This window comes from Diaphorina citri, unplaced genomic scaffold (genome assembly GCF_000475195.1).
Source record: "Diaphorina citri unplaced genomic scaffold, Diaci psyllid genome assembly version 1.1 scaffold391, whole genome shotgun sequence".
Lineage (NCBI taxonomy): Eukaryota > Metazoa > Arthropoda > Insecta > Hemiptera > Psyllidae > Diaphorina > Diaphorina citri.
The window spans coordinates 1-23919 of NW_007377826.1; the positions used below are offsets into that span (position 1 = coordinate 1).

Consider the following 23919-nt stretch of genomic DNA (forward strand, 5'->3'; position numbering starts at 1 on the left):
ATAAAATTGACCAATAGGTACACACCCGAAACATAATGCTAAGGTCTTGTCGTCCCAAAATCTAAGAGAGAATTAGAATAGGACAGGAAAAAGCCAGCCGCTCCGAGAACGAACATCATCCGTTCAGGACAAAATATGCCCCGGACGGGAATTGAATCCGTGGCCTAGCGCTTACAAGGCAGACGCACTACCAACCAAGCTAACTTGGCTGACGAAAGTTTATTTAACTAACCTTACAGGAGTTTATTTCGGAGCTCCCATTCCAGGCACAAATGTAGCCGTGTATAATTTCATAGTATTGTCCTAGACTAGATTGTCTTAATATGTTCTGGCACTCATCTCGTGGTAATAAATTCAAACCAACCTGGCGAAGATATTGGTTGTACGACTTGTCATCTGCAATCAAAAGGATTTAAGGGTAGTATTCAGTGAATCAGTAAAGAAAGAAAAGCATCTCTTAAGTTTCAAGGCTGGTATCACACTGCACGCGTAGACGAGTGACTTTGAGTAGCGCCTAGTCGGCTGCAAAATAAAACCTATGAAAATGATATACCTAGACGCAATAGAGGTTAGAGGGTCTATATCATTTTCATAGGTTTGGTTTTGTAGCCGACTACGCGCAACTCAAAGTCGCGTGTACCTTACCGCCTGACTCCTTATCTTACCGCCGGGTTCTAACAGGCCTTGTGGTCCCAGGACCTCCAGAAAACAGCTTTTTCCACTCCACCCCGTCCTGACTTCGCGATACCAAAAGTCACGTGACTCCCCTTCTGATATGCGGGAGACCTAATCGGCCCTAATAATAATTACCTGCACTATCTCTGCCCCATCCCGTGATGACACAGTTCTCACTGTCATATGTCACGTTCCAGTCTGGTAGACATATCGGATGAATGTAATCATCGAAGTCAATGTTTGAAGACAGTTTGAGAAGAGCGATATTGTTCTCCAGTGTTTCCGTGGAATAATTCGGATGTATTCGAACGTCAAGCACATCACGTCGCTGTTCTTCTTCCAGTTCTTCTTCTACGATACCATTGATGAACCATTCGCCTGCTGCGACCGAGTACGTGACATCATACCTGAAACGAAAAGAGGTGGAAGAAATTTAGAGCATGTGAAAAGCAAAGCATTGGCAGTGCAAAAGTCCAATCCGAGAGTGTCCGAAACTAGACACTCTCGGATGGAATTTTTTTTTAGGGAAAACACGAAAAACTCATACAAGCAGCCGATCTAAAGGAATCTGTTGGTATACATAAATGATATTTCTGGCAATGTTGACATTAATTAGATAAAAATATTTATTAAGGTCAAAGTTCCGAGATGTCCAGTCTAGGCACCACAAAATCGACTAGTCCCCTTTAGGAACTGGGCTACTCAGGTATTGAAGGTGTCTTCTGAAATCCAAGATAAGATTTGAGTTATCTGAAATTGATAAAGATAAGTTTTGAATAATCTAAAATCCCAGACAACTTGGATTATCTGAAATCAAAGATTAATTTCGAATTAGCTGAAAGTCGGATTGTCTGAAAACTAAGAGGGAGAAAGAAAGATATTAAGGTGTGGATTAAGACTTTTCGGAGTGTAAATCCCTCCCATCAATGCCTGAACGGTCAAAAAACCAGACCACCAACCTACCAAATGCGAACATTACTGGTCTTTCTTTAGAACAAAAATTATATCAATGCTTCAGTGAGCACCAAAGTTGTGATAAAATAAACACAAAGAAACGGCATTTATTTATAATATTACCTGCACTATCTCTGCCCCATCCTGTGAGTCTTTCTTTAGAACAAAAATTATATCAATGCTGCAGTGAGCACCAAAGTTGTGATAAAATAAACACAAAGAAACGGCATTTATTTATAATATTACCTGCACTATCTCTGCCCCATCCTGTGACGATACAGTTGTCACTATCATATTCCACGTTCCAGTCTGGTAGACATATGGGTCGTATATGATCATCGTAGTCAATGTTTGAAGATAGTTTGAGAAGAGCGATATTGTTCTCCAGAGTTTTTGTAGAGAAGTCTGGATGGATTTCTTTAGAGTGTCCGCTTAGAGACCGACTGGTTTTGGCTAGACAAAATTTTCCGAGTGCATGCCCTTCGCACTCAACCTTCGCTATTGATATCGCATAAGGAAATTTGGACTAGTCTACTCCCTGTTTATAGTCCCCTAGCTAGACGCTGATCTACTCTCTGTTTATAGTACCTCAGCCAGACAGGCAATGGAAACCGCTGGCACCGAAAAGTATGATAAATAGGAACAGAAAAGTTTGATCAGAAAATGTTCCTCCCAGCTGGTATTCGAACAGAGCACCTCTGAGTTGAGAGTCAATGCACTTGGCTATAGGAAGTCTTACCTTGTTTCCTGCACCACCAACTCTCACTACCTCATCAGGTTTCATTGCATCCAGTACTGCTTGTACCACGCTTGTATTGTGAGATCTGCAAAACAATAGATAGGAGTTTTCATTGTTTTGAAGAAGTTTGATAGAAAGAACCGTGAGCGGAAATGCCAATCAATACCGTCACGTGACTATTGCACTCAGAGGAAACTGTAACAATTGACAAAGAAGAGAGAAATAGGACAAGATAAGACAAAGTTAGTCGTTCTAAGAACAAACCCCATCTGTTAAGGATAAAGTTCTCCACGGACGGGAGGAACTGTACATTACATTACATAGAAATGGGGAGACCCCCAGTCTTTTCTTACGAAATTCCTGAGTGAGAAGTTCAGTATGTAGGACTATTGCACTCAGAGGAAACTGTAACAATTGACAATGAAGAGAGAAATAGGACAAGATAAGACAAAGTTAGTCGTTCTAAGAACAAACCCCATCTGTTAAGGATAAAGTTCTCCACGGACGGGACCAGACATATGGGACGGATATGATCATCGTAGTCAATGTTTGAAGATAGTTTGAGAAGAGCGATATTGTTCTCCAGAGTTTTTGTAGAGAAGTCTGGGTGGATTTTGATGGCAGCCACGTCTCGCTCTTGGGGAGGGAGGTATTCTTTCTTCAGATTACCGTCCAAGTACCAGTCACCCGCGCGAACGGAGTACAGAAGTCCATACCTGTTCAGATCAAATACATTCGAAGTTAATAGTCTGGGAGCTAGCGTCAATATTACCTCGACACAAAATTTTCGACCATATACCAGTAAAGGATCTAAAATCGATGCATTTGAAGTTAATAGTCTGGGAGCTAGCGATGTCAATTTTACGTTCACCTCATAAGGTACATAATGTTCGACCAGTATACCAGTAAAGGATCTATTGTAGACGGTTTTGGTGGATGTTTCAAATTTAAGGCGCTAAAGTTCATGAATGCTCGAATGAACTTTAATTTCAAGTAGGTTATTCCCTGGTGTTCTTCTGTTGAACTTCATTGTTTCTCTTGTCTCTTCGCCTGTCACACGAATGTTAAACAAATGATATGTCACAGACTCACAAATTTCAACAGGTAGCTGTGTTAAGGTGTACCGGTGTACCCACTCATAGTAGACCGGCCATCGATCGATGTTGACTGACACGTCCACACTGCCTCGACAACATAGATTTACCTCGTCGATCGACGGCCGGTCGACTATGTTTGGACACACCTTAGAACTGCAAAAAGTAGCGCAGGACTTACTGAAGGTTGACACAGTGGGCTGCGGTCAACGCCACATCAGGGGCAATCAGGGAGGCGCCACATTTGAGAGCATTGTCATTGCTTTTGTTGAAGTAGAGGAGGACCAGCATCCAGGGAAATTCGCCGAAGTAAGTGTTGATACCTTGGAAGGTTAGTTGAAGAGGAATTAGTTAGAATTATTTATTGATAAAATGAGTAAATTCAATTCGAGTGGATTTGGATTGAAACACATCACATGCCTTCAGGCACACTCCATTTGTCAAGAGTCTAGATTTTCCTTGTTCTTGGGATCAATTTAATTTGAACCATTTACCGATGAAAATTTGTAATGAAACAATAAGTTGAAAAGAAGCTTACCTTCGTCGGGAGACTTTGTAGTGTTGTATGGATTTTCTATGATACGTCGCCTTCCACATTGATAGTCTGCATTTATCTCAGGTGTCAATGTTGGTACTGTAGCTTGACTTGGTTTGGTAGGGAGTGGAAGAACCCTGCCACTTAAGAGAAAGCCTTTAAAAAATGTTGGGGAGTTTAAACAAATTACTAAAACTACAGAACCAAATAAATTTAAAAGTATCTTTGAGACTGAACAAATGAATAACAAGAGAGAGATAGAAAGAAAAGAAAGAGAGATGGGAAGGAGGAGGAGGGATTTTTCTATTCGTAAGGAGACTTTGTAGTGTTGTATGGATTTTCAATGATACGTCGCCTTCCACATTGATAGTCTGCATTTATCTCAGGTGTCAATGTTGGTACTGTAGCTTGACTTGGTTTGGTAGGGAGTGCACTCGGTTTCATTGAAACTGGACTGGATGGAAGTTCAGGACTGCTGATCTGCGCAGGTGTTTTGGTGGTGCTGACAACATCTGGTACAGGACTAGTTTCTCCTTGGTCAGGAATGACAGGGGAAGTACCTCTGGTCCGAGTGGAAGTATGTTCCGGGTCTGAGTTTCCAGAGACATTCGGTTTCTTAAAGATCTTCATATGCAGTTTTCGAAACATATTCTTCTGCGGCCTTTCAGTTGAAATCGCAGTTCCATTTCCATCGGCAGTTTCATAATAAGGGTTCGGATTATTGGAAACATCTTGAGGCAACATATAGGAATTGTTTTCAGGAGAGGTATCCGTGTTGGGACTGATGTCGTCATATACGAAGGATACAAGGACGGACACAAGGAAGCAAATGATTAGAAAGCACATCAAAAGTAAGCAGTAAATTTTAGTCTTCGAGTAATTCAAAGACCTTAGCTTACGATAGTCTATGTTAGATGGTTCACCTCCATCATCTAGTTCAAATTTGTACATGGTGTTGATTTGTTCCATCACATTTACTGTTCATGAGTCACATTCTATCTATTGATTACAAAAAGCACTGTTTTTACGACTTTGTAAAGCCGCCATACACATGGTTTTAAAGACATCTTTGTTAGAGGTTAAGATTACGTACCTAGAACTAATTAAAGTCGTACAAATGAATTATTTTTAGCTTTGAACTTCAAAAAGAAACTATTAAAGAATTTATTCAAGGTTACTTTAATGATTACGTGCGTATCTAGCTAACCTGTATTTTATACATGTTGATATATCACCGGTAAATAAATTATAGGTAGATACGTAGGTACACTATGTTACTCCTATGCACCAGCACTTCCTTATAGGTATAAATAATAACCCGCAACTTTAGTTCTTACGTTGAACACTGAAAAAAATAAAGTTAGTTCTGAATTTCTGATGAGAGGTAGGCACCATTTATCTTGGTGCGTTGTGGATAACTACCGGGACTATAGTGCTCATTTGCCCCTCAGTGTTTATAATACGATAATGAGGAGCACCGTATACTGGACATGCTACGTGGTTTGCAAGCAATTTTCATTAATTATCCAAGATAAGTTGTACCTCACTACGTCGGGAAGGCGGGTCTTCACAATGAATATTTTTTCCCTAATTCCTCGTTCCTGATATAACGAAGGGAACTGTGCAACTTTCTATTATACATACTAGGGAACTGTGAATGCGGGACTCAGTTTAGATAGGGTGATAGGGGCTTACCACGTTGGATTAACTTGGCAGTAGTTCCAGATACATCGGAGTATTGGGTACTGTCCGACTGTCGATTATCATAAAACTCGGGGTAATCCCCATTGGTAAGACCCGACCTTGATGTTGTTCTACTTCTTAGTGCCTAAATGTTAGAATCCTTCAACATTATCGAACATATTCAGCAAAAGTAGGTATAATATTTACAAAAAAAGTAAAAGCTGGAACACAATATGTAGCTTAATTTTCTGATATCCAGCAACCCAGCTATAAATAATGCTTGGGGTACAAATCAAAAATGGTACCCAGGTAAGTAAAAAACTGAAATTTATAAAATAAATAAGCAGTGCTTTTGGATTTTTTTTAGAATATTTTACATTTTACAAAGTAAACACCCTGATTATTATTATTATTATTATTATTATTTTAAAAAAAGGAATGATAATAATAAAACAATAGTACCTAGGTGACTATGAAAGTTAGTGTTTTTCCAAGAAACAACAAAAACATCAAAACTAGGTATTATGTACCTACATGCTATAAGTGGTATGCCCACAAATTTGCCGACATATCCATCAAATGAAACAAAAATATCAAATTATTGGAAGAACTTTTTGTTCAATTATATTTCTCGTCTTCGTATTTAACAAATAAAAATATTACGGTTTCCATTCTTAAAGATTACAATATGGCTAAGGTTCCCTGTTTGTTCAAAGATAATACGAGTACCCACAACTCAACTGATATTAAAGAAATGCTAAAAAGGAAATTAACAAAAGTGAAAATAAAATAGGAAGCACTTTTGACTAGAAGTAGTCACAGAATTATAAACGTACAGAATCATAAACATAAAGTGTGTGCGAGAGAAAGAAAGAGAGAAGAAATCACTTAGTTTAACTGGACATTATAAATGACTTTTTTCTGACTGATTTTTATGCCGCTTCTGGGGTTTTTATGCCACTTCTGGAGTTTTTATGCCACTTCTGCCACATAGACATGTGTTATTGGAAGAAGCCAACTGTTAAAGTTAGCCCTGAGCCCTGTATGTTGTGAATCTTATGAATGGCCCTGATCTCTATGTGAGTATGTAGTAAGATTTGAAAAAGGCACCTCTATTTAAGAGAACCTCTCCATAAAAAAAGTGCCACTCCCTTAGATATTATCTATTGGACTGTATACCAATATATTCACCAAGTAGTTCTACATAAAAGAATAACTTCATCATCATTTTGCACATGCATAATTATTATTGATGAAGAAATATGTAACTGATAGAGCTTGAACCATAAAGTAACTGACCTATATGTTATTAATGCAACACAAAGGCTCTGAGCTGATTGTGCAATGTGATATGAAGATCAGTTTTGAATACCTATCACACCTAATAAGCATTGTATTGATTATGTAATCCAAATTCCTCTATAGCTCTACAAAACATACCTCTACAAATTTTCTAGATTTACTTGACAAGGTCTCTGGCACATATTAGACATGTGTTGGCTATTGCAATCATTGCATAGGACTGTTTGCAAGAAAGAGAAAGAAAGAACAAAAAAAGTGCAATACATAAAAAAGAGGGAAAATGAGAGACAGAGAAGGAGATGGAGGGTGAGTTGGATAATAAAATACACAAACATGGTGGCACATATTACAATGTACCACATACTGTGTGTCAAAGAACATGGTCTATACAAGGTAATATGGATAATAGGTACCACATGCTGTGACTTAAAGACAGAAGTAACTAAAAAAACTTTTCTGAGTACTTTGGTAAGTTAGAGTTGTTGATTGACAAATCAAGGGGCAAACCCCATATAGTTCCACCTTGCTTAAATAAATATCCAAATATGTAGGTATCCACATTTTTCAGGATTTGAAGATTCATATCAGCCTCTCTTCTTATCTTAGAGTGTAGCATGTAGCTTGCCTGTGTTGTAAGTGCTAGGCTACAGGTTTGATGCTAATCCAGGGCAAGCTTTACCCTAATCCTAAACATTCTCCTAAAGGCTGGCTTTCTCTTCTCCTGTCTTCACTCTCTTTGATTTTGGTGTGTAGCTTGCCTGTGTTGTAAGTGCTAGGCTACAGGTTTGATTCTAATCCAGGGCAAGCTTTACCCTAATCCTAAACATTCTCCTAAAGGCTGGCTTTCTCTTCTCCTGTCTTCACTCTCTTTGATTTTGGTGTACATTAAGACCTCCAGTGATCCAGTTCCCTGTTCAAAAATTCTAAAAAATATTTAACACACTTTCTTACCTTATAAACAATGCTCAATTCACCTTTTGCCATTACATCACGGATTATTTTCCCAGCTTGATTGGCAATCATAACAGATGAAGCCACCAGCCTCAAAATTAAAGGTGGACTCGAAGCCATGATTCAAATTCTACACAAACTATTTCAGAATAGGTAGCTATCGAAGAATGTGAGATGGGAATTAATTACTGGAACTTCTGATTCTACTAAACACCGGTTTAACTCTGTACAAGATTGCTGATTGCTGATAAGAAGATGAGTTTTCTGTACAATACAAAATTACAAAGTAGGTAAAGTCAGACCGCAGATAATAAGGCAGATTTGGCACTTTGGCAGAAATTAGGGATGGGTAAATATTCTCTGAGTCGATTCAAAGAGTCGAATATTTCAAAAGAATCGTGAATCGCGATTCTTAAATTCAAAGGTTTCGGAAAACTCACCAATGCTGGGTCTAAATATTGCGGCAGGAATGTCCTTTGCTTCTTCATGGATCATCTGTTCTGCAGCAGCCTTGGTCATCGTGTAGGTGTTGATGTTCTCCTCGAATAAACTGGGGATATAAAAGAAATTTATTACATGTTTTGTAAATTATAAGTATTATCGCTTTATCACCAATAAATCCATAGTAAACCGTTTTAGGGAAAAGCGTCTGGTTAGACACATACACATTGGGCTGGCTTATCGGAGGGGCACTTGTTACTTCTGAGTAATGTTGATGTGTGATCCTGGGAGTTCTCAGGCAACTTTTTACCTTGTATTCTTCATAAAAAAAAGTATTCTTCTTCTTTTACTGCACCTTTTCTCAATCATGTATTTGGGGTCGGCGTTACCCTCTTTTACCCTACTCCTCCATATAAAAGTACCTATTCCACATGGTAAAATGGGTTAACCTACATACTTTTTCATTCTATTATTCTGAATTATGAGTGAGTTGGGTTAACCTACATACTTTTTCATTCTATTATTCTGAATTATGAGTGAGTTACCTTTTGACGGCGGATTCATAGGTGTGTTTCTCATCATCCCCCAATTGAGTGAGACTTATCAAGTAGGAGTAGTGAGAGGGTGGGGAGTATATTTTCTCATCTATTGTTTTCAGATAGGCGTTGGAGAAGGCAGTCGAAACGTACATGAACAGCTTAAAAAAAAAATAATAATAAACATAATTTTTTCATGGAAATCGATGTTAAAAAAAGCTTTTTCTCTCAATCAGTGAAATCATTTTGAATCTCTTTTTAACGGACTAATGAGTAAATACAATAAATATTTATTATTATTTTTACGTGAAGGACAACCGGACCCTTTTATTAACTTAATTTTTATTTCGTGTACGAAGAAACATTATCTGCATTATCTGCGAAAAGATTACAATCCGTGTGAGAACTGCCAAAGTTTGGTTTGACTTTTTCTTCCGTATTGGCACAAGGTTTAGGCTTGAATAATTTATCCAAACTCTATTTATACAGTTTAATAAGTATTACGTGATGGACTTGATAAGGAATAACAAAAGTGTTAATTATGTTTTTGTTTATGAGATACATAATTTACACTTATGATTGTTAATTTTGATGCATAGTAAACACCTTAAAAGTTTTCCCATCATTATGATTATGAATTTGATCCTTGGCTTTAAGCATCCAATTTATTAATTATTATTATTATTATGAATGCTGAATAGTTTGTCTAGGATTGGTTGCTCTTCTGTTGGGGATTTCCTTGAAGAAATTAAATAAATTATACCTAGGTAATATTGTAATAAATATTCTCTTTTCTTCTTTTTCTGTGTGTGTAGAATTGTAGATTAAATAGATGAATAATAAAAGTGGAATAAAATTATCCTAGACAGGGTTGGAACCAGGTAAACCTTGAACGTCAAATTTGTTTATGGTGAAGCTCTATAGTTTAGTAGGTACTTACCCTCAAATGGGGGCATTGTTTGGCCAACTTGACCACAGTTTGTGTTGCGCAGATGTTGGTACGAATGGCAATTTTAAGCTCTTCATCAAAGCGTAGTGTTGCTGCACAGTGAAATATAATGTTGATATTGGAAGGAAATAAAGAAATGAACAGGTATGTTCCTCAACAAAAAACATCTATGCCACTTTTCCAGAAAGAAAAACTGGTTCAAACGATTTGCGAAATTTTCTGCAAGTCAATTAAAATATCGAATACCTAGATAAGTCAGGTAAAAACAAGAACAAGATTAATCACAATCCCTCATCTTACGATCACTCGTTGGTAATAATGTTTTAATTTACATTATAATTATAGATATCTACGAGCTACCTACATGATAAACTTGTTACATAAATTACATATTACGTACGTAAACTTACCTAAGGTTACGTACGCTATATTACGTACGCTTTTTGGTAAAATCGTCCAGAGTTATTGATTTCTTTTTATACACTACACTAGTGGTTGACCCGTCCTTTGTACGAGACCACCACACACACGCACACCACCACACCCACCCATCACACCACACACATAAACCCATCACACACACACACACACACACCACACCACACCACACATCCATCACACACACACACTCATCACACCACACACCACACATCCATCACACCACACACACACCCATCACACCACACACACACAGGCACACACACACACACACGGTCGCGCTACGCGCTCCCTGACATGTCCCACAGTGCAGCATAATAGGCATAACTTTGAACCGCCGCCATTAATCCTCATTCTGCACTGTACCCAAGTACCTCCTAACTTTTTTTTTCCTTTCTTCATTTTGCCATCACCATTCGACTACAGCTGAAGCCGCTACAAACAACAACAACCTCCCCAACTAACAATTTGCAAATTTTGTCCTCCGGCAGCTGGAAAGCCCGTACATGGTATCGACAACTTCCATATCTCGCGGTATATGCGTCCCAGGATCCTGTGATTACCAGGACGTTCTTCATCTCCTGGAAACCAGTCTACAGGAATACAATTCTTCTGGTCTCACGACCCGGGTACATGTGGATGAGCATTCCTGTTACAGGAAACAGGACCTGGTGGAAATGGATGCTTCGAATCGAATACATACATTGTAAGTGTCATCTTTTGTGAAAAAAGGTCTAACGAGGTCGCAGTGACAAAGGGCATTTATTAAAGCCGATGGCCCTACCTATACAAATAAAAGTGTGATCTTCTTCTTCATCGCCTTTTTCGGCGTTTTTCGTCAGCCTCTCAATCAGCCCTAGCTAGGGTGATTGCTTTGGGCTGACATATGATCTAACGAGGTCGCAGTGACAAAGGGCATTTATTAAAGCCGATGGCCCTACCTATACAAATAAAAGTATGATCTTCTTCTTCATCGCCTTTTTCGGCGTTTTTCGTCAGCCTCTCAATCAGCCCTAGCTAGGGTGATTGCTTTGGGCTGACATATGTTCTCCACGTATCGTAATTCTGAGGAGCTTTTCCGAACAAGTTCTTAATTGAGTTACTGTTCTAATCTTGTAGAGTGGTACGTCTAGTTTTAGATAATGGGAATCTTCCTCCGGACTAGTTTGAATGGCCAGGTTCTTGTATAATGTACTATAGGTGGACAATTCTATTCTTCTGTTATCTTCTTCCCTATTTGAATCTTGGATATTTTTCATAATTGGGTCTATTTGCTTTCTGGATTCTGGGTCACAGAAAGCAAATAGACCCAATTATGAAAAAAATCACATTATTGGGTCTATAATGTGATTTATGTGATTTTTTTAATCGGGGATGCATAAGGAGTAAGAATAACTAAAAATTTAACGATTGTAAGCAATGTACAGACAAATCTACAATTTTATTCATATAGATGTCGCTATTCGATCACTTAAAAAATAGAAAGTAACAGTGTATCTTAACATGAATGGGTACTTAAATGAAGTGAGAACCAAATAATAGATACGCGTATTAAGTAAGAATAATAACAACAACATAAAACACAGACCAAATCCATGGCCATATTATCACTGGATTTATTGAATCGTCTTGAAAGTTGACCTATGTTCCATTGTATATAAATTAATCTAATAAAAAAAGGTATGATTGTCGGCTTCATTTGCCAAAGCCAGCCTAGTTAGCTTAGTTGGTAGTGCGTCTGCCTTGTAAGCGCTAGGCCGTGGGTTCGATTCCCGCCCGGGGCGGATTTTAGCCCAGGTTGTTCTGCTCAATGTTTCCCTGGAGAACTTTGATTTTGGACTTGAATTCTGGCACTTCTTTTCGCATTTTTTCGAAAAGCTGGCGGGAAGAAATGGAAAATGACCATTAGTACCGTTCTTTAGGAAAACAATTAGGATGGCATATTTAGGGATATGTCCAAAATAGTACCTAAAATAAGTCATGCAACTTGGACCCAACTTGTAACTAGTGATGTCACCCAAACTTATACTTGGATAGGTACACAATACACGCATGCATTTAGACGCGTGCCATTCGTTTCTTCACAAATAAAAATTCCCTTGGTCCTCATTTTTCCTGCTCTATGACTTTGAAACACCACCCAAGTAAGCGCAACTGATCTATTGAAATTATCATAACTCATAACAGAAGGCCGCGGTTTTTTTTCTAAGAAGACGAAGAAAAGGACGGCTAAGAAATTATTATGCATCTAGGTACTCGTATCTGAGCGCATGGCAGTGCGCCAGGCCAAGTTTTATTAAGCACGCCTGTTTATCTTTACACAAACCGATTCGGCAGGGGTTTCTCACCTTCAAAGGTAAACCACCTCTGAAGGTAAACTTTTGAAATTCAGGGCATATAGGTAAGGTAAAAAAAATTAAATCTGTACCCTACACAAATGGAGCCCTGAAGGCATGTTTAATATTTGCTAGCTCTATTAGTATGCCGCTGTGTATAAATGAGTTGAGATAGGTGTAGATACTTAGATAGATACAACGTACAATTTATTAATACCAGATCATTGTTAATCAGAAGCAAAATCTCAAGACAGGAAAGAAAAAAAAGTTTAATATTTGCTTGCTCCTAGCTCTGTTATTATCCCGCTGTGTATAAATGAGTTGAGATAGGTGTAGATACTTATAGATAGGTAGATACAATGTACAATTTATTAATACCAGATCATTGTTAATCAGAAGCAAAATCTCAAGACAGGAAAGAAAAAAAAACATGTTTCAAGAATTTTCCACTTGATGCATTTTTTTTTTTTTTTTTTGCTTTGTATAAATAGGTAGGTAGGTATGTAGGTGCTTTGTATAAATAGGTAGGTAGGTATCTAGATATACTTATCTTAGCAGATGATAAAACAACTCAAACGTATGAGGCGATTATTTTAAAAGGGGTGCCACTTTGAATGCCATATGCCCATATGTGAGGGAAAAGAGCCAATAATAAATTACGGATTTTCTTTACAAGGTGTACCTACTTTGTAGAATTAATCAATACTCATATTCCAAAAAGTTTGATTTATTGGGATGTAAAGTCCTTTTTTTTTTTTTTTTTTTTTTTTTTAAAGGGTTTTCGATGAGTGGACCTAAAAGAGAATAAAATAGTAAAAAAGTTGGTAATTCTTTGATTTTAATTGCGGTTATTTGGGTAATATGTCATAACTTTTGCATTATATGTGGGATGGTCCTTAAAGTACGAGTACGTAAAACAGTTGTAAACTTGTGAAAACGGATAACAGAAAACTAGGAAGATACCTAGAAAAATAAAGCGGATACGTTGTGTTTTCAGTCTTACCAAATTTGCAAAGTCCTTGAAGATGGGTCCCTATTTTTCGGTTCAACATTTGCTCTGTTGTTTTTGTTGTAAGCACAATTCACTTACCTCATTGTCCAACATCTTTTCTATCCTCTCTTGAGGTGACACGCCTTTCCTCTCTCGAACCAGAATATAAATCGAATGAATACTGGGAAATCTTCGGAGTAGAGTATCGAGGAGAACTTTGCCCATGAAACCCGTGCCTCCAGTTAGAAATATAACTCCGTCCTTGTAGAAATCCTCCACGGTGGGGTAGAACTCCATGGTTAATGAGTGGACCTAAACGAGAATAAAATAGTAAAAAAGTAGGTAATTCTTTGATTTTAATTGCGGTTTTTTGGGTAATAATATATGTCATAACTTTTGCATTATATGTGGGATGGTCCTTAAAGTACGAGTACGTAAAACAGTTGTCAACTTGTGAAAACGGATAACAGAAAACTAGGAAGATACCTAGAAAAATAAAGCGGATACGTTGTGTTTTCAGTCTTACCAAATTTGCAACAGGAAAAAATTTGCTGGCCAATCAAATTTTGCCACTCGAGAATATTTGTATTAAATATCCCCTTTTCTACCACTGACAGTGGATAGTGAAGGAGATCTATAGGCTAGGCCCTCGGCAGTGCGCCAGGCCAAGTTCCGGCCTCAGCACGCCCAGTTGAATTATACTAGAAATTGGATAAGTGAATTCGTAGAACCCAATCAGAAAAAGATGCCTAGTGCAGCCTAGTTGCCTAGTATCCCCACGAGCTCTCAAGTTTCACATGGTAGCAAAAATCTCACGAGTTAATTTCGTTCAAGTGTTGAAAATTTAAACATTTTTACCAAATTCCACCAAAATTATAGATTTCTCAAATAAAACAAAAATATGAAAAAACGTCGAGTTGAAATTTATAAAGAAAATGAAATTCACTTCGTTGGTTTAATTAAATTAATTAGAATGGTAATATTAGGTATCGTAATGGTAATAAATAGGTAATATCGTAATACTTCCGGGAGAAAATTGACCGAGATCCACGAACGACAGTCTCTAGTGGAGCAACCTCTTTGTCTCTAGTGGGGCAACCTCTTTGTCAGCCACCAACATCCATAACTTTCTTTATATATATATATTTAACTTTTCCATCTTTGTAATGTCAAAACCTTTGTTGTATTATTATTGATGTTAATAAATGAGGCCTTTTTAAACTGTTGGCATAATGGGACTTTTTAGTCTTAGCCGACAGTATAAATAAGGTATATTAAATAAGACTTATCACTTCAAACTTTACACTTTTTACTCGTAAGTCGTAAGGTACTCCTTGCCCAAGAAAACGTTAGTGGTACTTTGTTACGTAAGGCGAAAAGAACTCTCTGGAATTGATCTCTGGCTATTAAAAGAAGGAGGTAGTTATGTATAAGGTAGGAAGTAGGAACCTACTCAGTTACTCACCATTTTCCGAGTTGTGTCTCGATGATCTTGATCGTTGACACTGAGCAACTTAAGGTAGGAACCTACTCAGTTACTCACCATTTTCCGAGTTGTGTCTCGATGATCTTGATCGTTGACACTGAGCAACTTTAAAAAACGAGATTATAAGGTAGGAAGTAGGAACCTACTCAGTTACTCACCATTTTCCGAGTTGTGTCTCGATGATCTTGATCGTTGACACTGAGCAACTTTAAAAAACGAGATTTTATTTGTTTGTTTAGGTAGGTAATTAGTTGTTAGGTATTTTAAAAATATAATAAAAACAACAACAACAGAAATAAAGAATTTTTTTCCCATTCGGATGTATGCATTTTGACGTATTTCTTCTTTACTCATTATTTATTACCTTTAATATTTTTTTACCTTACCTTCTTCTCAGGGAATAAAATGTTGAGAAAATTGATAATTTATTGACCATGTTAGTTGTTTATACCTACATATTTTACGTTAGATAGGACGTACCTTACGAGAGTATAATAAAACCGAGCTACTGAGCAAACTTGTTCAGTTTTATAGCTACGAATACTTATACTTAATTTTAAGTATACTTTTGTCTAATGTATAAAAAAATATTTAGAAAGTAATAGTGAACGAAATGGAAAAAATAACCTTTCAATTTTTTCTGGTTGTTTTTTGTGTGTCAACTTTTCATTGTACATTAATAGGTAAGTCCTGTACCCAAGAAACTATTTGGTACTTTGCACATGATCTTGTACCTACTTATCTATCCGACTAGCCGAGTGTGGAAAATGGACCCATCAGATTGAAGAAAGAAGAAAATTTGTGCAAAATGCAAATTGTTAAGTGTAGCGTAACTAGCTTTGTGACCCCCTGCTCTATTTTTTTTCTCTCTATTATTTTCATTATTATAATTGTTATTATTAATTTTTTTCCAATGATTCCAGTTGGTTCCAAATTACCTCCAGTGACTTACAATTTTCTCCTCCCTGGTTTTAGGTTCTCCTGATGGCAATGGACTGAAGTCTTATGAAAAGAACATGGTGTATGAATTTCTGACCAACTTTCCCAGCGTGAATTATGACACCAAGTCGGACTTGATTAATGCAAACTGTAGACATGATTTGAACAGATTATCAGTAGAGAGCAAGCAGCTGCATCTTTGGGCATTGAAAAGTAAGTAGCAGTTCCTATGTAAATAAATAAATATTTGGCGAGGGGGGCACACGATAGGGTCCATAGGTCAGTTTGGTTAAAATTGTTTGTAATTGTTGGTAGCGCGTCTGCCTTGTAAGCGCTAGGTTGCGGGTTTGATTTCCGCCAGGGGCGTATTTTATCCTGAACGGATGAGATTCGTTCTCGGAACGGCTGTCTCTCTCCTATCCTGTCCTTCTTCTCTCTTCACTTTTGGGACAAGACCTTAGCAGTTACAGTACCCTTTATCAAACATCTTTAAAAAGAGAAAAGAAATATAAATTGTTTTGTTGTGATATCAGTGCTGGATGCATCAAGTAAGCCCGGGGGATCTGGTATACTCAACGGCAATATCAATTATCTGGGCAGCCTCAACCAATGTGTCAATGTTGGTATCGAGTCCTCCACTGCTAACAGTAATGTCACGGGGAACTATTGTATAGCTACCCTGTATGTGGAACCTGAACAGGAAGTTCTGGCCAATGAAACCGTGAGGCATTTGTTCGACCTGGTATTCGCTTATCATTCCTCCAAAAGTTCTTATCACAAGGTAAGAAAAACCCGTATATTTCCACTCATTTCCCGATTCTGAAAATCAGGACCGAATGCTTTTTCATTGCCTTGTACCTACTTGCCTCGGTGGTGTAGTGGTCAAGACGCTCGCCTGGTAAATAGGAGGGCGTGGATTCAATCTCAGCCGAGGTATGGACTTTTATCCTCAATTTAATTTGAGAATTTCACCACAGTAATAATAGTAGCCTACTCTTTTTATGAAAAAAAAAATCCTCATTAACCGGGACCTCCGGTGTACAAGCCTAGTATGATACCCACTCGGCCACGGAGGTTGCTCGACAATGAGCATTCTATTATAAAAGTGAGGAATAAGAGTGGTTCATAAAAATGGTAAAATAATCAATTCATCTTTCTTTTAAAAATATAGGATGATTAAAAATTCTCCCATTAGTGAAATCTCTCATAGGTCATTGGTGAAATTCACTACAGTTTTGAGTCTTTTTCCAGCGTTTTCGTCTAAATCATTGATGAATTGGGAACCTTTCTGTTCGCAGTGTTATCCCATAACTCATGAATCGGAAACTTTTCTGTTCTCAGTGTTATCCTGTAACTCACTCATTGGCGACCGACATGCAACATTACCTGGTGGCTCCCATCATTCTCACGTTGCTAAAAAAGATGTCTTTTCTTTACTCTGCCAACACCATTCGGCGAAAGCTAAGGCCGCTACACCAACAACAACAGAATAGATCAGGTGCGCTTACTTGGGTGATGTTTCAAAGTCATAGGGCAGGAAAAATGAGGACCAACGGAATTTTTCTTTTTCTTCTACGACTTCATCAGTTGCGCTTACTTGGGTGATGTTTCAAAGTCATAGGGGAGGAAAAATGAGGACCAACGGAATTTTTCTTTTTCTTCTACGACTTCTAGAGCCCGAGATAAATCGATTTAAAAAATACCGGTAAATCTGTAGCCTAATATGTTACCCGGAGTACTTTTCTTAACCCCAAAAAATTTCATCAAAATCGATTGAGCCGTTTTTGCGTGAAAAGAGGACAACCAATGGTCTATTTAGCGTAACAGACAGACAGAAATTTTTCTAATGTTTTTTTTTTTATTTATTTATTTTTTTATTTATTTGTATTAACAGTGTTTTACAAAGATTGGCAATACTTATGTCTAGTTACTAATAAGAAGTTATAATATACTATATGTATATACAATACTAATAATAATTAAATGACAATCTATCCTGAGAGATACAATGAATAGTAAGCAAAATAAGTAGGTATTAGTAATAAAATTAAACTTGAATTTTCTTTTTATAGGTACCTTTTCTCGAAATATTAAAATCCAGTTACAAGTATATCCAGTCAGATTATAAGTACCTGATTTTACCTGGGATACTTGTTTCGATGTTTTATTAAAAGCCTATGTAATAAAACTAATTAGACTATGCTTTTTTATTCTTACTTTTTATTTTCCCACTATACCTTGTTTATCCTACCTAAAAAGGTCTGAACACATGAAATCAAATTTAATTGTATTCATTTATTATTATATCGATTTTTTAAGCATATTTCAGCAAAATTGTATAGATCATTCAATTTTTCTATAGAATTAATATGAAGTAAGTTGATGAGCTGAGACTGGAAGGATACATGAGAACTGATATATTTGTTCAAGTAATGTCTTCGATTTCCTCTGTAGATAGGGCATTCTAATAAGAAGTGTTCGAGTGATTCTTCTTTTGTCAGATTGCAGAGAGTACAGATATTTTCCCTGACATATGATTTTGGCTACAGAAAAAAAAAGAAAAAAAAAAAAAATGAGTGGAAGCCCTTCGCACTCAACCTTTACTATTTTTGTTTCTGCCCCCAGTGTTACTCTTGGGGTATTTACGTCTATCATTATCATCGCTACACTGATCGATTCTTCATATCGGGGCAAAATCAAACGAGAAGCCGTTGATAAAGTAAGAGGTAAACCATAGAAAATTTCTGTCTTAACCTTCGTTTTAATGTGACTTCCGTTTTAGTTTCTAGTCTGTCTAGTTAGCTTGGAGGCTAGCGCTTGCCTTGTAAGTGCTAGGACGCGGGTTCGATTACCGCCCGGGGTGAACTTTATCCTAAACAGATGAGGTTCGTTCTCGGAACGGCTGCCTTTCTCCTATCCTGTTTTTCTTCTCTCTTCGATTTTGGGACGATAAGACCTCTGTTGTTACCCGTTCCCTCTCTAAAGCCTCTTAAAATTATAATCTTCTTCTTCCTAGCCTTTTCCTATTTAAATAGGGTCGGCGTAAATTAAAATAAAATTATGATAGTAAACATAAAGAAATAAACAATAATTAAATGATTTAAATATCATAAATAATAATGTATTTTATTTTTTATCAGAGCCTCCCAAGTCGATTCTCCTGGCGTTTTCACTGTACAGAACTTGGCCTCAACTTTGGGACACTTCCCTTCAACCGGGGGAAATCACTTGTGTTCACGGGGTTCGATTCTTGGCCGTGATTTTCATTTATGTTCAGCACAAACTTTTCTTCGGAATGTTCAATATGATTTGTAACAGAACGGATATGCTCGTGGTAAGTATCTAGGAGGGCTACTTTTGTTGTATTTGATGTTGTATTCGAATACTTTTGTTGTATTTGATTTTGTGAAATAAAAGTCAGTCAAACATGGCTGAACCAATGAGATTCCGCCTTGGACGTAAACACAGTAACAGAACGGATATGCTCGTAGTAAGTATCTAGGAGGGCTCGAATACTTTTGTTGTATTTGATTTTGTGAAATAAAAGTCAGTCAAACATGGCTGAACCAATGAGATTCCGCCTTGGACGTAAACACATTGAAATCTCACAATCTCATTGGTTAAGCCATGTTTGAGTGACTTTTATTTCACACAATCAAATACAACTCTTTATCTTGTTGGAATAAGATTGAAAAGTCCCTTTACCCCCGCAGTCTAACGACAGTCTTATACAAGGTGAACATCAAAAACGTTAACAAAATCCTACGGTAGATTCCTGAGGTCATTTCGTACAAAAAATATCTGAGACATTTTGTTTTTTCTTTGAAATACACGACCTTCCCTTAAGAAACCGGTCACAACTTTTTCCAATTAAACAGAGAGAAAAATAGTTTTCCCCATTAAAATCTACAGTGAAATTATCTTTTTTTTTTCAAGGATGCTCCAAATTTTTGGAGTCCGACCTATAGTAACCCCCTCGGACTTGTTCACCTACTTAGAATTTTTTTCGTAACTTTAACAGGGAACATTCGAGGAATCTATGGCACCGTTACGTTCCTTGAACATGGGTATTGACGTCCTTGTATTTATATCAGGATGTCTGACATCTTACCATGCCACCCAGAAATTAGCCGCCCATGGCAAACTGGATTACATGAAAATGTATGTCACCAGATATATCAAGTACGTATCAAATATTGCCTTTGATTTTATTAGTTTATATGATGTATATTGCATTTTTTGAAAATGAATTTACTAAAAAAACTTGTTGAATCTGAATTGAACCTTTTGTATGAAAAGAAAGAGGAAGAATGGTAATTTCAGATCTTTGCCTTACTTTTAGTTTTTGAAGATCACATCTGCAGCAACTGTGGGGAATATATCTGGAAGTGCATAACCTTTTTTTACCCTCAATACTAGATACATATCTAACAAATGAAACCGCTTCAGAAAGCGTACATTTCAATTAAAAATCATTCAAACACACTAAAACACATCTTCTCTTTGATCAAACGGGGACCGCTCTCTTCATCTAGTCTCCCACCAGGACACTCCATCTTCGTATCCGAAGAGACTCTCTCCCGAAATAAATCCTGAATCTTTATTTCAGAATTACTCCCATGGTGACAGTAATATGTTGGTTGTTCCGAAATCTGAACGTTCATATGACAGGCGCATATTTTCGGATCTCTAATGCCTTCATTCGATCCTGCCGCGACAATTCCAAGTTTTTGAGAAACGTGTTCCATGTTCAGAACACATTAATAGTAGAGGAAATGGTAAGACTTCAAAGTCAAATTGGTATAAGTAGGGCCATCAACTTTAATAAACGCCCTTGGTCACTGCGACTTGGTTGAAAGAAAAATACTGAATTTGGTTTAAAAAACACCAAAGATAGCGTCTTCCCAACCCGAAAATTTCTGCGTTGGGAATCGGAAAACTTCGACAATGAAAAAACCGATCGTGCTGCAATCAAATTCAGTTGACAGCTAACCACTATGAAGCGTGCCGGGAGGTGCGCGACACGATTCTAAACGTCACACCCCACCGCCCGGTCTACGAAACACATGGTGGGTTTCACCAATGACTTAATGAAAGATTTGACTAATGGAAGAATTTTTAATGATCCAAAAAGGAGTTTTTAATTATCCAAAAAAGGAGTTTTTAATGGTCCCAAAAGGAGGAGTTTTTGCTCCTGTTTGGACCATTAAAAACTCTTTTTTTTTAGGATGATTAAAAATTCTCCCATTAGTGAAATCTCTCATAGGTCATTGGTGAAATTCACTACAGTTTTGAGTCTTTTTCCAGCTTCCTCATTCTGCACTGTAGTACCCAAGTACCTCCCAACTTTTTTTTTCCTTTCTTCATTTTGCCATCACCATTCGACTACAGCTGAAGCCGCTATACAAACAACAACAACCTCCCCAACTAACAATTTGCAAATTTTGTCCTCCGGCAGCTGGAAAGCCCGTACATGGTATCGACAACTTCCTCAGTGTTATCCTGTAACTCACTCATTGGCGACCGACATGCAACATTACCTGGTGGCTCCCATCATTCTCACGTTGCTATGGAAACTCAGACGTAATACGTTGACCTTGGGTCTCCTGTTAGGTGTATCCCTGCTTGGTTTGACCCTGTACAAAGGTTACGTGGTGTACACATACAACATGTCTACTTTCTCCTACTTTGGATACGAGTGAGTGAGTTTGGTTTGTGGTATTGTTATAAGGATAAGTAGGGGCATCGGCTATAATACACGCCCTATGGCACTGCGACCTGGTTAGACTTTTTGTGACTTTCCCTTTTTACTTTCCTTATATATAAGTATACATAAGTAGGGGCATCGGCTATAATACACGCCCTATGGCACTGCGACCTGGTTAGACTTTTTGTGACTTTCCCTTTTTACTTTCCTTATCCTTTAGGAAGGAAAGTAATGTAATCGGGTCAAATTTTCGATGGTGAGTTTTTAGTGTCAAAACACGTTTTGAGGTCCCTAGAGCCTAAATCCAAAGTTTCAGCCATTGGTCCGTGTGTGTGTCATTTTTAGTGCCAAAACACGTTTTGAGGTCCCTAGAGCCTAAATCCAAAGTTTCAGCCATTGGTCCGTGTGTGTGTCTGTCTGTCTGTGTGTGTGTCTGTAAACAAAATATCTCGAGAACGGTGAGAGCTAGAAACTGTATGTAGCTGGTATGTAGCTGTCAAATGTGACAAGGATGCGACACGAAACTTTTGGTTAAGACCGGTGCAACGGTTGGCGGCATTCATCTTTCTTTTAAAAATATTGGTGAGGTAGGACTTTATTTTAAAACTCCTTCAATTAAATAAATAAATAACAAAAAGATAATAGTTTTTACAATAAATTAATGTACCTACGCTGCCCTCCTTAATGAAAAGGCAGTATATCCAAATTCCTAACTTTTCAGGAAACGTCATTGAAGTTTTTGGCAGTCATTTCTGAGGGTTTAGTTTGCGGTTCAAAATGAAAATAGACCTGGGCCACACTTTTAGATAATCAATAATTAATGTTGTTAATCAATCAATAAGAATGCAGCATTTTAAACAAAAGTTTACTCCAGAGCTTAGGTTTAGGGCCTCTGAGTAAAATTTTGCTATTTTTGGATGAAAAAATTCCAAGAATTAAAGAGTCTGTCTCTCATATCGAAGGAGATGTTTTTGTGGGTAATCACACTAATCACCATGGAATATGCTTTCACAGTCAGGGTGTTGAAGATGACAATTTTATTAATATCTCCTTGGTGGATTAAAAAAAAAAAAGTAACAATTTTTTTTTTTTAACAAATACTTTATTTTTATTTGAACATACATATGTACATATAAAATGTTAATAATTAAATAAAGTTATCCATAACCAATTTGTAATTTTTAATGATACTTTATTTATTTGTAATAACACCAAGAAGCTATAAAGTACAATGTCCCAACTATGTCTCATTACAGAGTTAAGGATTGTCTCGATAGTATGAACAACTTCCATATCGGTCCTATACATCAGTTTACTACTTATTTGCTGGGTCTGGTACTTGGTGCTATACTTCAATCTGGAAAACGAATCATACTAACTCCTGTAAGTAGAATCTTTCTTCTCTCCGTGTCTTCTTTGTCATTAAATCTTTCATTCCCAGAAATTTGAGACGTAGATTGCCCTCTCATTTTGCCGCAAGGAGTATGTCCTCTCCATTTGGCCGCATAATAGGAGATGTTCAGTGCAGAAGTTTTATCGAAAAACATTCCTAATTATCTCACTCAACTTTCCCCTCCAATTCTCTCCAATTTTTCAGTTCCAAAAATTGATCGGCTGGCTGTTAGTCACCTGTTGTGTTTACTACACATGTTATCGTCTGAGCCATGTGTTACTCCTGGGCTACAAGTACAATGTTATCGAGCACACGGAATACACCATTGTGAGGCCATTGGTGTGGAGTTTCGCCTTGGCCTATCTCATTTATATGTGTCACACGGGACAGGCAGGTGAGTTGATTTAGTAAAGAAATTTTTAATTGTGTTTAACATACTTAAATGCTTGTCACAACTATCGTTCCCCAATTATTACACCTTGATAATTTTTATGACTTGGCTTGGACTCGAACCACCAACCTCCAGATCCAAAGTCCAACGCGTTAACCACTGTAGAACTGAGGTTGGTGGGTTGATTTAGTAATGATGACATGGGGAAAAATAGGAACTTGCATTTATATAGGAATTTACATGATTGTCTTGCTCAGAAATGAATGCTGACCATCTCTGTGTGCCCAGAATTGGGTGGTTAAGGTTAGCTATTCTCCTCCCTGTTTATAGTCCCACAGCCTAGCTAGCTGGCAGTTTCAAAGGGTTCTCCCTGCTTTTA

At 37.4% G+C, this 23919-nt stretch overlaps 3 protein-coding genes across 3 annotated transcripts; 1 reads left to right on the top strand and 2 right to left on the bottom strand.

Moving 5' to 3' along the window:
• Positions 1–232: 232 nt before the first annotated feature.
• Positions 233–5404, bottom strand: LOC103508355 (phenoloxidase-activating factor 2-like; the record flags this gene model as incomplete). The annotated part of the gene is made up of 6 exons (XM_026822986.1): positions 4379–5404; positions 4001–4076; positions 3644–3785; positions 2982–3084; positions 1876–2044; positions 233–396 (listed from the first exon to the last, which is right to left on the bottom strand). Coding segments are annotated over exons 1-6 (1242 nt in total), but the record flags the coding sequence as incomplete, so codon positions are not given.
• A 2747-nt stretch (positions 5405–8151) lies between these two features.
• Positions 8152–9978, bottom strand: LOC103508357 (putative fatty acyl-CoA reductase CG8306). Its single transcript, XM_026822982.1, has 4 exons — positions 9851–9978; positions 8920–9071; positions 8341–8483; positions 8152–8177 (listed from the first exon to the last, which is right to left on the bottom strand). The coding sequence occupies exons 2-4, from the start codon at positions 9063–9065 to the stop codon at positions 8152–8154; spliced, it is 315 nt and encodes a 104-aa protein (XP_026678783.1). The 5' UTR covers positions 9066–9071; positions 9851–9978.
• A 776-nt stretch (positions 9979–10754) lies between these two features.
• Positions 10755–23572, top strand: LOC103508358 (nose resistant to fluoxetine protein 6-like). Its single transcript, XM_026822987.1, has 8 exons — positions 10755–11003; positions 18675–18775; positions 19190–19383; positions 20071–20231; positions 20659–20827; positions 21545–21747; positions 23013–23139; positions 23354–23572. Exons 1-8 carry the CDS (start codon positions 10804–10806, stop codon positions 23555–23557), a joined length of 1359 nt encoding a protein of 452 aa, XP_026678788.1. The 5' UTR covers positions 10755–10803; the 3' UTR covers positions 23558–23572.
• The last annotated feature ends 347 nt before the right edge of the window (positions 23573–23919 follow it).